General features: G+C 52.9%; 1 protein-coding gene and 1 non-coding gene across 5 annotated transcripts; one reads left to right on the forward strand and one right to left on the reverse strand.

Annotated features, from left to right (window-relative positions):
• Positions 1-72: 72 nt before the first annotated feature.
• YJU2B (YJU2 splicing factor homolog B) lies at positions 73-14,845 on the reverse strand. Of its 4 annotated transcripts, none has more exons than XM_065917628.1 (10): positions 14,771-14,845; positions 11,330-11,374; positions 9,208-9,261; positions 7,968-8,050; positions 6,065-6,120; positions 4,491-4,551; positions 3,526-3,668; positions 3,270-3,442; positions 876-1,014; positions 73-778 (listed from the first exon to the last, which is right to left on the reverse strand). In XM_065917628.1, exons 2-10 carry the CDS (start codon positions 11,330-11,332, stop codon positions 279-281), a joined length of 1,212 nt encoding a protein of 403 aa, XP_065773700.1. In that variant the 5' UTR covers positions 11,333-11,374; positions 14,771-14,845; the 3' UTR covers positions 73-278. The 4 variants fall into 4 exon arrangements, with proteins under 4 accessions (XP_065773700.1, XP_065773702.1, XP_065773699.1 ...); XM_065917630.1 differs by having other exon boundaries at positions 11,330-11,453; positions 14,771-14,814; XM_065917627.1 differs by having other exon boundaries at positions 11,330-11,527; positions 14,771-14,790.
• TRNAE-UUC (transfer RNA glutamic acid (anticodon UUC)) lies at positions 9,422-9,493 on the forward strand. Its single transcript has one exon. It is a non-coding gene; the product is annotated as a tRNA-Glu (tRNA).
• Positions 14,846-15,212: the final 367 nt, after the last annotated feature.

Here is a 15,212-nt window from a genome sequence, read left to right on the forward strand (position 1 = left end):
AGCTTCATTGGGTGGGTGGGGGCAGAGCTCCTGGGCCCATTTAGCAACCTGAGACAGGGGCAAAGAAGCAGGGCTTTAATGTTGGGAGGTCTTGGGTCCCACAAGGCACAGACACCCTCTCCAAGACCAAATAAATAACAACTCTATCACGGCGAGAAAGTGAGGTGTGCACAGGGTGAGGACTGAGCTCTCCAAGGGCTGGTGGGCCAGCGGGGCTGCAGCCTGGGACGGGCCTCCTGGGTGAGTCCCGGCCTCTGGAGTGAATCTGGGCCGTGGAGTCACTCGCTCTCAGAGCCGGAATAGTCAGCCACGAGCGAGGAGCCGAGGCTGCAGGGCTGTGGTGTGTCCTGGGGGTTGGCTGCCTTGGGGGCGGTGTCTGGAGGGGGCTGGGGCCTGTCCTGACAGCTCTCCTCCTGCCCCAGTGGCTCGCTGTTCCTAGGGGTCTCAGCTGTCTCCAGAGAGCAGTCTCGGGGGGACGCAGGCCTGTTCTGGTTGGCCCCCTCTGGCACCTGTGGCTCCTCAGACTTGAAGGTTTCGGCCGGGTGCTGGGGGCTCTCTGGGACCTCCCGGGACCGCCGCCGCACGATGCCCAGGTGCCCCATGGTGACGGGGGAGCTGGTGGGAGTGGCTCTGCGGTTCTGGGCCAGTTTCTTCAGGACACTGCTGGCTTTGCTGCTGTTGCCGCCGCTGCTGCTGCTGGCGCTGGCTCCCGGGGTGGAGGGGAACCAGGAGCGGCTGATGATCTCTGTTCGCTTGAGCTTCTGCTTGTCCTCGTACGCTGAAGGGGAGAAGGAGGTCCAGAGCTGCCCTCTGCCGGAGCGCCTACCCCCCGTCTCCCCCCACCCGACTCCCCAGGCCCACTGGCCCCCACGCACAGTCTAGGGTGTGGAACTTCAGCAGGGCGGCCAGTCTACGGTCATCCTCTGTCTCCGGCACCAGCGGGATGGCCAGGCTGGCCTTGGCCTGCAGTGCCTGGTCCCTCTCCTCCTCCTCCTGCATGGCTTTTTTCTTTTCCTGTGTCGGGGAGGAAGTGGGTGCAGAGGGATGGCGCTCAGTCACTCAGCTGTGTCTGACTCTTTGTGACCCTATTGACTGTAGCCCACCAGGCCGGCAAGGATACTGGAGTAAATTGACATTTCCTCCTCCCAGGGAGCTTCCCAACCCAGGGATCAAACTCTGGTCTCCTGTGTCTCCTGCGTCTCCTGCACTGGCAGGCAGATTCTTTACCACTGAGCTCTATAGAGCAGCCACGGGGAGGGATGGTGGGTGTCAGAGTCATGCCTCTTCCATGCACTCTGAGCTGGGAGCTGGCATGGGCATCCCCTCGAGCTCTCCTCCCGTTTCCTCCTCTTTAAGTTTATGTGAGGAAAGGGCCTCACACAGTGCTTGGGACACAGAACTTGTTCAACAAACAGGAGACACGATTGTTATTACTATGTGTACCACTGGGTCCTTCACACATTCATTGTTTTTTTTTTGGATGTGACTCAAGGTAGGCAGGGTTTTAGCTCTCTGACCAGGGATCAAACCCTCGCCTCCTGCAGTGGAAGTATAAAGTCCTAACAACTAGACTGCCAAGGAAGTTCCCAGTTATTCATTCTTTCCACAAATATTTACGGAATGTCCTTCTGGTGTCAGGCCTTGTCCTAGACCCTAGAGACACAGCAGTGAGCAGACAAAAACCCTTGCCCTGGTGAAGCTGACATATGAGTGGGTAAGTGAGACAAAATGATGAGGAGAAAAATAACGCTGGGAAGGGGGTGAGGGTTGGCAGGGGGGTTCAACTTTAAATATGGTGCACGGTGGAGGGGAGGGGCAGGGGCAGTCTCCCTGAGAAGATTATGTCCAAGAAAAGATGTCTAAGTGAGGGAGTCATGTGGGTATTAGGTGGAAAAGTGTTCCAAGGGGGAAGGAACAACCTGTGCAAAGGCCCTGAGGCAGAACTGCACTTGCCAGTGAGGTGGCCAATGTGGCTGGAGCAGAATGAGCAAGGGGAAGGTGGAGATGGGGGTAGGAAGGGAAAAGGGCAGATTATTTGGGCCTGGTGGGCCATGGGGAGGACTTTGGGTTCTACTTAAAGTAACGGAACCATGGAGGGCTCTGAGCATAGGAGGGATGTGATCCCACTCAGGCGCTCACGGGTGCCCTCTGATGGCTGTGAGGGGAACAGGCTGTGGGACATAAAGCTAAGAGCCACTGGGGACCAGCGAGGAGAGATTGTGCTAGTCCAGGCGGGAGATGATGTAGGCTGTGGATATTGTCAGAGACTGCCAGAATTTGCTTATGGATGCGGAGGTGGGGAAATAATGGTGGTTATAGCAAGAGGAAAAAGGCTGAGTGCCTGGAAGAACAAAGATGCTTCTATTACTGAGAAGGGGAAGATGCAGGCAGGGCAGGTGTGGGATTGATGGGATTTCCCTGTGATGTTATGTTTGGGGGCTCTCAGATGCCACTCAGAGATGCCCAGAAGGCAGGGGACAGACAACTCAGGCTACAGGCCTGGCCAGAGGGATACACTTTTAGTAACAAATAATTAGTAAGAAAATCCTTGGGCTTCTGTGATGGTCCAGTGGTTAAGAATCTGCCTGCCAATGCAGGGGACACGGGTTCAATCCCTGGTCTGGGAAGATCCCACAAGCCACAGAGAAACTAAGCCAGTAAGCCACAACTACTGAAGTCCGAGTGCCTAGAGCCTGTGCTCTGCAACAAGAGAAGCCACCGCAATGAGAAGCTTGTGCACTGCAACTAGAGAAAAACCAGAACAGCAATGAAGACCCAGCACAGACAAATATAAAGAAAGATCATTTAAAAAAAAAAACAAAACAGCTGCTGGCCAGATGCCTCCCCTGGGTGCTGTGATGTAGGGAGGTGGTCCCCACGTGGTGGATGGGGAAACTGTGGGTGAAAAGACTGCCTATAGTTAGGAAGCAATGGGGCACAGGCTGGGCCTGGGTCTCAGTCCACTTTGCGTTCTCCCTGCTCCACTGTTAGGACTCCCTGGGTGGCTCAGATGTTAAAGAATCTGCCTGCAATGCAGGAGACCAGGTTCAATCCCTGGGTCAGGAAGATCCCCTGGAGAAGGGAATTGGCTACCCACTCTAGTATTCTTGCCTGCAGAATTCCATGGACAGAGGAGCCTGGTGGGCTACAGTCCATGGGGTTGCAAAGAGTAAGACATGACTGAACGACTAACTTTTACTTTCTTTGCTCCACTGTTGGTGATGCCTCACCACCTGTGGTCCCGACCCTGGGCCGGGAGCCCCACTCACCCGGAACCTCTTCCGAAGCATGCTGTTGAGGGCGAAGTCATCCTTCCAGGCGCTCTGGGCCTCCTGGATGTGGCTCAGGGTGGGGAGGGCCTTCTTGAGCGTGCTCCGGTCAGCCTCGCCGTGCTCCAGGCGGAACATGGCGTCCATCTCCAGCTTCTGCTTCTTCTCGTGCTCTGCAAGGGTGAGAACGGGGCTGGACTTTCGGGGCCCCGGCTCAGGACCAGGGTTGGGGTCCGAACCCCCTCACAGTGCTCACCTGTGGTCAGCACCTGTTCGTTGTCCTCCATGTCCCAGCGCTCCTCCTTGCGCTGGGCGCCGCTCACAATCACGTAGTCACAGTTGGCGGGGTCCGTCTGCATCTCAATGTAGTTGACACAGAGGTGGCATTTCATCCTGAACCTGGAGGGTGGAGGGTGGCAGGCGGGAATCTGAACACTGTGGCCGCCCTGGGACACCCTGTGACCCCTGCCTGCTTCCTTCCATCGTGTATGTTACACCATCTACTAGCATTCGCAGAGAACCGGCTACATGCTGGTCTCCGTGTCTGTGACACATGTGGGCCCCTCTCACCCTGGTACTGACCTTCTGTCTGGAGTTTATTTATTCATCCATGCACTCATTCATTTGTTCGTTCATTTGTTCACTCATTCGTTCAACAAACCCTCCCAAGCCAGGCTGCTCTGTGGCAGGCTTGGGACCAGTGGCCGGGGGCTCCGTGGTGAAGGCCACCCTGCTCTCGGCAGGGCTGATGCGCCAGTGGCAGCTGAGCGGGCAGGGAATGCTCAGACCACCACAGCGTTGGGTGGAGAGCACTGCTTTAGAAAAGGCCTCTCGGAGAGGCGATTTTGGAGCAGAAATCCAAGGAGGGAAAGGGGGCCATGCAGATGTCTGGGGAAGATGCTCCAGGCAGAGGGCACCAAAGAGGGATTCTGTAAGGTGCAGCGAGGAGGCTGTGTGGTTGGAGGGGAGTGAGTGATGGGGAGGGTGGGAGGAGGTGAAGGCAGGGAGGGGGCTTTGTGGGCCACGGGGAGACCTGAGGATTTTAGTCCGAGGAAGGAGGGAGCCATGGAGGTGTCTAGGCAGGATGCGCCCAGACTGACAGACCATGCCGGTTTCCAGGAGAGACCCACAGGGGTGACCCTCAGGCAGACGGTACAAGCCTCCCTCCCACTCAGACTTCTGTGGAGCCCCTCACCCCTCGGTCCACCAGACTGCCTTTACCTGTAGATCGGGGTCGTGTAGTAATTGCCAACCTTCTTCTTCTCTGCATTGTAACGAACACCTGGGAGGAGAGGGAGAGAATGAGGCTAGGGTGCACCCTCAGCATCTTTTCCTGGGGTGGTGGTGGGGCAGACAGGAGTGGTGGCATTCCTCGGGCCTGCAGGGGAGACACCTCCGGAGATTCAAGTGGAAAAGAGCCATGTCGAGGCTGTGGGATAGGTGCTCAAGCCACAGAGGGTGGTGGGGTGGAGCCAGAGGGCCTGGGTTCAAATCCTGGCTCTGCCCTACCAGCTGCGCGACCTTAGTGCAGCTGCCCTGGCCATCTGGCCTCAGGTTCCCCATCCACTGGATTGAGATGGCTATGACGGCCACCACACAGGCCTGATGTGCAAACTGCAGAAGCTAGTTAACACATGCGGAGCACTTAACACAGGGCTGGGTGCCAGTGATCATTCCAAAAGGGCTGGTTTTGGGGACTTCCCTGGCAGTCCAGTGGTTGGGACTCCTCGATTCCACTGCAGGGGGCATGGATTCAAATCCCTGGCTGGGGAACTAAGACCCTTCAAGCCGCACTGCGCGGCCTAAAAGCAGGAAATGAATACAGTGCTTAGCGCATAGCACGTGGCACATGCGAGGGCTTGCAGACGTGACCTGCCACTTACTGTTACCTTCAGCATTCGAACCCCTGACTGTGCCCACAGATAGATGGTCAGACAAGGGTCTGAGGCCTGGGGTGGGTGACTCAGCCCCCCTGGTTTGCGTTTCCTTCTCTGCAGTGCAGATATCCCCAGCCCATCCCACAGCACCCAGCCCAGGGGAGAGCTTGCTCTATAAACAGGAGCTGGTAGCTTTCAGAGGGAGGCACCAGTGCAAGAAGGAGGGGCCAGGTCACCCCACTGCTGAGGCTGAGAGACCCCTCTAACGCATCCCCCTGATCACGCCCAGCCAGGGACACCTGCTCCAAAGGCCACGAGGCTCTCAGGGCATGAACAGCAGGGCTCAGCTTGACCCTCGGGGCCATGAACCGGAGCAGCCCCCAGTCTCCCAGGGAGAGAAAACCCAGTGGGGCCACACTGTCCACCACTCCAAGTTCTGTTTTTGTAGTTTAAGCCTTTTAGTAAGCAAGATCAGAGCCCAGAATATATCATCTGATTAGTGAAAAAGAACCCCCCCCAAACCTGGATATTCTCTAGAAAAATAATAAAAGCCCACCCTTCTTTCTTCCTTTCTCCGCACTAAGCACTTTATATGCCATGCAGGCGGGCACTCAACATCATGTGAATTTCACAGATGCGTAAACCGAGGCGCATGGAGGCTCTGTTGCCTGCTAAGGGTTACCCAGCTTAGGGAGTGGCAGGGATGGGATCTGAACCCAGAGCCTCCTAACTGCTCTGCCATGAAGTGGCCACAGCCCACCAGTTACTGGGAGTAGGGGAGGGGGGAGCCTATCTTCTCCTTGACTCTTGACTACAGCATCAGCGAGATGGTCTCTTACAGTGCCCAGCAAGTTAAGGGGCTTGCTGGCCGTGGGGCTGAATAGTGGGGGGCGGGGTGGGGAGCAGGCAGAAGCTCACCCATGCCGATGTGGTTCTTGCAGCCGTCGCACCAGATGTTATAGGGCATCTCAAACCTATACAAACAGAAAACAGCTCATTTGTCCTTGTCCACATGGGTTCTCCCTGGGTCTCCATGCCTGAGACTCTGGCTGCAGTTACGCTGCAAAGGGCGTGGATGTGGGAGGATAAAGAATGGTGACTTGGAGTTCCCTGGTGGCCTGGTGGTTAGGATTTGGTGCTTTCACTGCAGAGGTCTGGGTTCGATCCCGTCAGGGAACCATCATTCTGCATGCCTCGTGACATGGCCAAATACAAAACCAAAATGAAAACAAACAAACAAAAAAACGACGGCCCTTCCTGCAGGCAGGCCAGGTCCATCATGTGGTTCTCTGGCCAACTGACTGAGTCCAGGTGAGTGCCTCCAGTGGGGGCTGCCTTGTCTTCCCATATTCCGCTCTGTCTTCCCACATCCCTCCCTGTCAGCTAGTCAAGCTTCCAAGCAGAGGAGGAAACAGGCTGCAGGGAGCCCTGGTGACCTATTCCATCTTCTCTAAGTTACTGTACTGTCCCTGGATCTCTTTTTTCCAGCTCTATTTGCAGCATGCAATTCTGCTAAATTTCCATTAACGGTAGTGATGGAGCTTTTCTTTTAGAATAAAGTCATTAAGTAATGAATAAAGAGGTGAATTTAAGACACAGTACACATGAGATGGCGGTATTCCCTGGTGGCTCAATGGTAAAGAAGCTGCCTGCCAATGCAGGAGAAATGAGACGTGAGTTCGATTCCTGGGTTGGGAAGATTCCCTGGAGGAGGAAATGGCAACCCACTCTAGTATCCTTGCCTGGGAAATCCCATGAACAGAGGGGCCTAGTGGGTTATAGTCCATGGGGTCACAAAGAGTCGGACATGACTTATCAACTAAACAATAGCATATGAGATGAAGGCTTTGCAGACAGAGTGGATAAGAACAGGGTGCAGGCCCAAGGCAGGCACACTCGGTTGGCTTTGGGGTATGGGGGCAAGGTAGGAGTTTGGAGGTGACCTTCAGCTCCATGCCTCCCATGGCCTCTTCTGGGATGTGTATCTTGATTCCTTTTCCATAGATGTTCCTGCCTCTGATGGATTTGCTACTGGATGTTCTGCTCAGGCCCCGGGTGAACCCCAGGGACTGAGGGTAGAGTCCACGAGGCAGAAAAGGAGACAGTGAGGGGCTCACCCTAGAGGGTGATGCAAGCTGGCTTCCGCTTCGTTCCACAGCCAACCCACAGGGAGCTGACCAGAAATAAGAGAACCCTGCAGGAAGGGCCGTCGTCCTGGCTCGACCACAGTAAAGGCTGAGATTCTTTATGCTCCCCACGTCTGTGCCTTTTGCTAGGTGCCTCTGCGCGATTCCCGTGAAGAGGTGGAGTGTCCTGCCCCTCCCCCCACCCCGCATCATGACTTGCTTTGGGGAACTGATGAGACAGAAGTCACAGGGTACCCAGCTCAGGGTCGCTGCCTCAAGAACCCATGTGTGTCTGTGCTGGCTCTCTTTGGGAACCTGGATGCTGCTGTATGAACAGGTCCAGGCTAGCTGGCTGGATAAAGAGAACCACTTGGAACGGAGCCCAGTCTTACCAACCAAGGTCACGCTGGACCAGCCAGTTCCCAGCTAGGCAACCTCCAAACATGTGAGAGCCCAGCCCACATCAGCCAAACCCAGCCAAGGCTAGCATAGGCATTCAGCTGAGTTGTAGACTCAGGAGCAACAGATAATACGTGTTTGTTACGTGGCAACAGCTGACTGATACAGCAACTTTCTGCTTTATGGAATGAAGACCCTGAAGCTCTGGGAAAAATCAGCGGGTCCTGAATGTTCCTTGAGGCTGATGCCAAGTGACACAATGAACCAAGGTCCTCAGGTGACAATCAGGGCCTTACCTGATGATGAGGATGCCCTGGGACAGCTTCCGAGCCCGCTCCCGAAGTGGGTGGCTGTTGTGGTATCTGTTGAGGGAGCCATGCTGTGTGGTAAGAAAGAGGAAGCAGATTAGCACTGCTGAGTTGGGGGAGCTCAGGCCTTCTCCCACAGGCTGAGACAGGCCTCATTCTTATGCTCTGCTGGGAGCGTTAACAGCAAACGGGAGGCACAGAGGCTTTGGTGAAGCGGGTGCAGCTAAATAAGCTGTGCAACCCTGGGCGGTGACCTTATCTTTTTGCCTTTCTGAGCCTGGTTTTCCTAGTCAACTGGGGACAAGGATCATAACTGCCTCCGGGTGTCGTGGGGAGGACTGCGTGAGGCGACTAGACCGGCAAATGGCTGCCAGGCACTTTATGGGCCTCGTCTCACTTTAATCCCTCCATGTTTCTGAGAGGCTAGGTCGTTTTGCTGCCCCTTTGGACCTATGGGGAGACTGTGGCATAGAAAGGCCGAGTCAGCAGGGAGCACCAGACAGGAAGCTCTGATTCATTCAAAGGCCCGCACTGAGCACCCAGCATGGGGACACAGCCCCTTTGGACCTATGGGGAGACTGTGGCATAGAAAGGCCGAGTCAGCAGGGAGCACCAGACAGGAAGCTCTGATTCATTCAAAGGCCCGCACTGAGCACCCAGCATGGGGACACAGCCTGAATGAGACAGATGCACGTCCCTGGCCTTGAGCAGTAGACATTCCAGGTGGAGAGATGGGACAATATGCAAAGAAATAAACTATGTGTCAGGGAGTTGTGGGAGCTATGAGAGAAATAAAGCACTCAGTCATGGGACAGAACATGAGGTGGTGGTCAGGGAGGCCCTCTGTGAGGAGAGAACTAAAGGAAGGAAAGCAGCCTCGTGGGTCAAAATGAGGCAGAAATTCCCAGCAGAGGGAACAACGAGGAGGCCAGAGGAGCTGGAGCCGGAAGGGCAAGGGGATCTCATCCTCGCTCCGCTGGAAACATGCCACACTCAATGCTGGGTCTGCTGAGGACCATACTGACCACCCAGGAGGGAAGGCTGCCCTGAGACCCAGGTGATGAGCGTAAGGCAGGGAGGCTTCTCAGGCTGCCTGGGATTCTGCAGCCGTGGTTCTGACTCCAGGAGGGGATGATGTCTGACTCCAGGAGGGGACGATGTGTGTGGGCCCCTGCCCAGTGAGGTTGCTTTGGTATCGTGGAGACGGAGAAGGAAGCCTGCCCCTTACCTTCTCAGGGTTGAAATCTGGAGGGTAGTACTTGTTTACGCCTTTCCTTTCACCCTGGAAAGCAGAAGAGAGACATGACTTAGGGTAGGTCCTGCAGCAGACCTACCTGTGCAGCCTCAAGGGGCAAGACCTGGACGAGAGAGACAGGGACTTCCTGGAAGATGTGTGGCTGAGGACTTGAGACTTAGGGAGAAAAAAACCCACTGTCAGGACCTCCCTGGCAGTCCAGTGTTTAGGACTTGGTGCTTTCACTGCCGTGGCCCAGGTTCAATCCCTGGCCAGGGAACTAAGATCCTGCAAGCTCCACGGCTCTGCCAAAAGAACAAAACAAAACATGTTTCACCGCCATTGCTGTGGAAAATTCCACGAGGGTCAGGCTCTCCTAGAACAATGGCTTTCACGGTTATTTTGGGACTGTGACTTAAAATAAGACATATTTAACACCACATACACACGTAATAGTCAAAGCATGGGTTTCAGGAAAGAATGTTCATCCAGCTGTGAGAGTCTCTCTTTTAAATGCTGGCAGCCATCCGCTGAATTGACTGAATGATCTATCAAAGCAGTGGGTCTCAAACCTGGCTGCACGTTACAACCATACATTTATATATTTTTAAATATTTATTTATTTGGCTGTGCTGGGTCTTATTTGCGGCAGGTGGGATCTAGTTCCCTGACCAGGGATCGAAGCTGGGTCTCCTGCATTGCAAGCACAGAATCTTAGCCACTGGACCACCAGGGAAGTCCCTGAGGAGTTTCCAAAATACGGATGCCTAACACAGCACGGGCTCTGGTGCCCGGACAGAGGGTTTTTCCTTTCTCTTTATTTTTTTGGCGTGGTTGTCGTTGTTGTTTAGTCGCTAAGTCATGTCTGACTCTTTGCGACCCCATGGACTGTAGCCCACCAGGCTCCTCTATTCATGGGATTCTCCAGGGGAGAATACTGGAGTGGATTGTCATTTTCTTCTCCAGGGGAGTCTTCCCGATCCAGGGATTGAACCTGCGTCTCCTGCATTGGCAGAAGAATTCTTTACCACTGAATCATCAGGGAAGCCCATTTGAAAAAAAAGAAAATTATTTGTTGTACTGGGTCTTAGATGCAGCACTTGGGATCTTGATCCCTGACCAGGGAAGTCACAGGACACAGGGCTTTTCAAAAGCAACCTGGAAAACATGTTTCTACACATCCTTGTACATACATGTTTATTTACAGTAACCAAATGGTGGAAGCCAGGTGTCCATTAATGGATGAATGGATAAACAAACTGTAGTCCAACCACTGTGATGGGATATTACTGAGCCATAAAAAGGAAGGAAGCTCTAATACCTGCTCTAATGTTTTAACAGATAAACCTTGAAAACATCCTGCTAAGTGAAAGAAACTGGATACAAAAGGACACATGGTCACGATTCCGTTGACATGAAAGGTCCTGAACAGACAAATCCACAGAGACAGGAAGCCAACTGGGGGTTGCCAGGGACTGGGAGTGTGGGTGGACTGGATGAGAGAGACTGCTATTGGGTATAAGGTTTCCATTTGCGGGTGAAGGAAATGTTTTGGAACTAGAAAGAGGTGGTTGTTGCAAAATATTGTGAATATACTAAATGCTGCTAAATCACATGCTTTAAAATGTTCATGTTATGTGAATTTCACCTCATTCTTAAAAAAAAGAAAGAAAAGCAAAAAGCTCCTGGGGTGATTTTAGCAAACACAAAAGTTTGGGCTTCCCACGTGGCTCCAGTGGTAAAGAACCTGCCTGCCAATGCAGGAGACACAAGAGATGGGGGTTTGATCCCTGGGGTGGGAAGATGCCCTGGAGGGCATGGCAACCCACTCTAGTATTCTCGCCTGGACAATCCCCATGGACAGACCTGGCAGGCTACAGTCCACAGGGTCGCACAGAGTCAAACATGATTGAAGTGACTTAGCATGCACGCATGCACAAAGTTTGAAACCACTGCACTGAAAAAACCTTGATGTAGAGTTTAAAAATAACTTAGAGCTTGGGGTCAGGAGTAGGGATGGGAAAGGGGACTTTTAGGAGAGAGAGGAACTCAGGGGGCCCCTTCCCTGTATCAAAGACCAGAAGAGAAACCCAGTGAGCACAGTCCATCTACTTACCATCCTGGTAGCTGCCTATAGGTCCTCGCCCTCCACGTGGCCAATCTGAAAAGATGATGAGATGCGGCTTTGTTGACTCACTGCCCGTGCTGCCTTCTGGACAGCCCAGCAGTCCACAGATTCCCTGTGAAGACGCGGGGGGCTGTGTGTGGTGGTCCTCCCCCTAGGTGTAGGAGGCATCTGAGGAGTGGTGATTGGCTGTTTGGAAAGGGAGTGTCCTGTCCACTCTCCATCCAACATATATTTCCCAGCTGACACTTCTCACCCCTCCATGGCCCCCATCATCCCTCACCTGGAGGAGTACCATCACCTCCTCGCTAGGCTCCTGGCTCTGTCCCTGACTCTCACGGTCTTTTCTCCTCATAAGGGCCAGAAGAATCTCTTCAAATATAAATCTGAACTACAGCTCTCCTGCGTAAAACCCTCCAAGGGGCTTAAAATCCTTCCCCAGTGGCTCAGGGGTGAAGAATTCACCTGCCAATGCAGGAGACTCAGGTTCAATCCCTGGTCTGGGAAGATCCCATGAGCCACAGAGCAATTAAGCCCCTGTGCCATGACTATTGAGCCTGCTCTCTGGAGCCCAGGAGCGGCAACTATTGAGCCTGCGGGCCGCAACTACTGAAGCCCGAGTGCCCTAAAACATGTACTCTGCAACAAGAGAAGTCACCACAATAAGAAGCTGGAGCACTGCAACTACAGAGTAGCCCCCATTCACCGCAACTACAGAAAACCTTGTACAGTTAACAAAGACCCAGCACAACAACAACAAAAAACCCCAACCCTCCAGGGATTCCCATGGCTTTGAGAATCAAGTCGAGTCCCTTTCCAAGGCCTATGGGGCCCCTGCTTGCCTCCCCAAGCCCAACTCTTACCCCTCTCCCTCTCCCTCACTCTGCTCCAGTAACACTGGCTTCCTGCCTTAGAAGGCTCAGCAGGTGCAGGCCAACTGCCTCAAGTGCCCTTCTACCAAGTCTGTTCTTTGTCACGGATCTCAGCTCGGACATCACCTCAGTGGGAGGCCTCACCTGCCTACGTGATCTCAAGTCACTTCTTCCCTGGAGTTTCTATCATATCACCCTGGGTCTGCTTACTTGTTTACAGTCTGTCTCCTCTGCCAGGTCACACTGTGCTACATCTCTGGCACCCAGGACAGCTCCTGATAAATGCTGACTGTGTGAACCTCTGATAACTGATCGAGGTTCCATAAGAAGCAGTGTCAATGACACAGGTGTTAAATGCCGGGCTCCTTTAATGTGGGGTGGGGAGACTCCCTCCCTCTGCATGTTCAGAGGAGAGACTTTCCAGTCAAACAGAAGGAAGTTCAACTTGATGCTAAAGAGAAACGCTATGGGAATGTGGGGTTAGCAGATGCAAACTATTATAGATTGGATGGACAAGGTCCCACTGTATAGCACAGGGAACTCTATTCAGTATTCTATGATAAACCGCAACGGGAAAGAATATTTAAAGAAAAATGTGTATGTATATATGTAAAATGTATAACTGAATTACACTGTTGTACAGCAGAAGTTAACACAACATTGTAAATCAACTGTATTTCAAAAAAAAAAAAAACTAAAAGAAATAAAAAAAAAAAAGAATAGACATTATGAGGGACTAAAGTGTAGTCCATAATGGGGACTGGCAAATTTTCTCCACTGAGGGCTAGCATTTCTGTCCCAAAGACTCAACTGAGCTGCCTCAGCCAGAAAGTAGCCGGTAGTATGTTAATGTATGGGTGTAGCTGCATCCTAGCAAAATTTTATTTATGGACACTGAAATTTGAATTTCGCAGGACTGTCACCTGTCACAAAATAGCATCCTTCTTTTGATTTTTTCCCAACCATTTAAGAAGTTAAAACCATTTTGTGCTGGCAGGCTGTACAAAATCAGGCAGTGGTGTGATTTTGGCCTGTGAGTGTAGTTTTCTGGCTCCCTGCGCTAGAGTCAGGAAGTCTCTAATAATTTCTGCCAACTTAGCTGTATGCTCTCTAATAGCTACTATGTGTCACATGCTTCACTGATGTTATTACTATCTCCAGCTGACAAACAAGCATGTGGGAGCTTAAATAACTTGCCCAAGCTCAGAAGCCGACGAGAAGGCAGAGCCAGGGTGAAAAGCCCCAGATATAAAGTCTTCCACCATCCCATCCTGAGCCCCTCTACACCTCAGACCCTCCACCTGTAACGTGTGCCCCTGGACCAGATTCTCCTAAAGTCACTTCCAAACTAAAAGCACTAACAAAACTGCAAGTGCCCACGCAAGCTTTCAGTTCAGTCACTCAGTAGTGTCCGACTCTTTGAGACCCCATGGACTGCAGCATGCCTGGCTTCCCTGCCCATCACCAACTCCCAGAGCTTACTCAAACTCATGCCCATCGAGTCGGTGATGCCATCCAATCATCTCATCCTCTCTCGTTCCCTTCTCCTCCTGTCTTCAACCTTTCCCAGCATCAGGGTCTTTTCCAATGAGTCAGTTCTTTGCATCAGGTGGCCAAAGTATTGGTTTCAGCTTCAGCATCAGTCCTTCCAATGAATATTCAGGACTGATTTCCTTCAGGATGGACTGGTTGGATCTCCTTGCAGTCCAAGGGACTGTCAAGACCCAAGCTTTAAGGACACACAGGTCCCTGGGCTGGAACTCCAGCTCCATTCCTCACTAGTTGGGGAAACTTGGCCAATGTCTGAGCCTCCCTGAGCATACAGTTCCTCATCTGTAGAGTGGATGATAGCAAGAGAACTTTCTGTGGTTGCTGTAAATGAAATAACATACTGGGTAATGCCTGCACAGAGTAAGCACTCCATTTACAGGAGTTGGGGTCTTTCAGTGGTTTTATCACCCCAGCGAGTGGCACAGGTTGGACTATAGGGAGGAGGTATAGAAATCTCTGGTTTTTGGTGTCAAGAATAATGATAAATCCCATTGGCTCAGGGCATAATGCTGGGGCTTGGATCCTGACTCTGCTGCTTTCTAGCAGTATAGGCAAATTCCTTCTCTCTCTGAGCCTCAGTTTTCTTACTTGTAAAATAGGGTTTATAAAAGTATCAACCTGATAAGGCTACTGTCAAGACTCGGTGAGTTAAATAAGGATCTAGAACAGCGCCTGATGCCAAGTTAAACGATGGTCGTTTTGATTCTTTCTCATGACAAACCAATTTACAAGCGTCATTTTACAAAATCTTCACCACGACGCAGCGAGGTAGGGGTTTACTGTCCCTGAGGAAAACCTGAAGAGGTATCGAATATGGGTCGGGGTCCCGGGTTTGGGGTCGGGGGTTAAGGCTGGGTCGCGGGGGGCTTCGAGCGCCAGGCCCACGTCCGCAAAGCTCCGCGGACCCGGCACTTTCGCCCCCTTCGGGCGGCTCACAGACCTGGTGAGGAAGTGGACAGACCCCCTAGCCAAACCGGGCCTGCCCACCCCTCTGCCCTCCCGCACTTACCTGCCCTCCTCCTGACGTCACGGTGAGCCCGTCCCGGAAGTCCCTTCTGGGCGCGCAAGGGGGCGTGGCGCGCTCTCCGCGCGACTAAGACGCCTGCGCGAGGCGGGGCGAGGCGGCAGCGCTGCGCTGATGGGCTGGATGTCGAACACGCCTCTACCTCTCTGCCGCTGGAGTAGACCAATCGGGTCTGCCCTTCCCAACTGCAAGCCGGACACGATGCCCCGCCCTCGCCCAGCCCATTTGCCTGACCCATTCCAAGGCCCGCCTGTCTGCGCGCTCCTCAGATCTAGCCCGCCTAATCCGTGGGGCAAAGGTGGGCCTCTCCATATCCCGGGCCAAATCGAACTAGCCCATTTTATATATATATATATGTGTGTGTGTGTGTGTGTGTGTATACATATATATATGCATATGTATATATATATATTTTTAAGTTTTTCCA

The sequence above is a fragment of the Muntiacus reevesi genome, chromosome 1, assembly GCF_963930625.1.
Source record: "Muntiacus reevesi chromosome 1, mMunRee1.1, whole genome shotgun sequence".
NCBI lineage: Eukaryota > Metazoa > Chordata > Mammalia > Artiodactyla > Cervidae > Muntiacus > Muntiacus reevesi.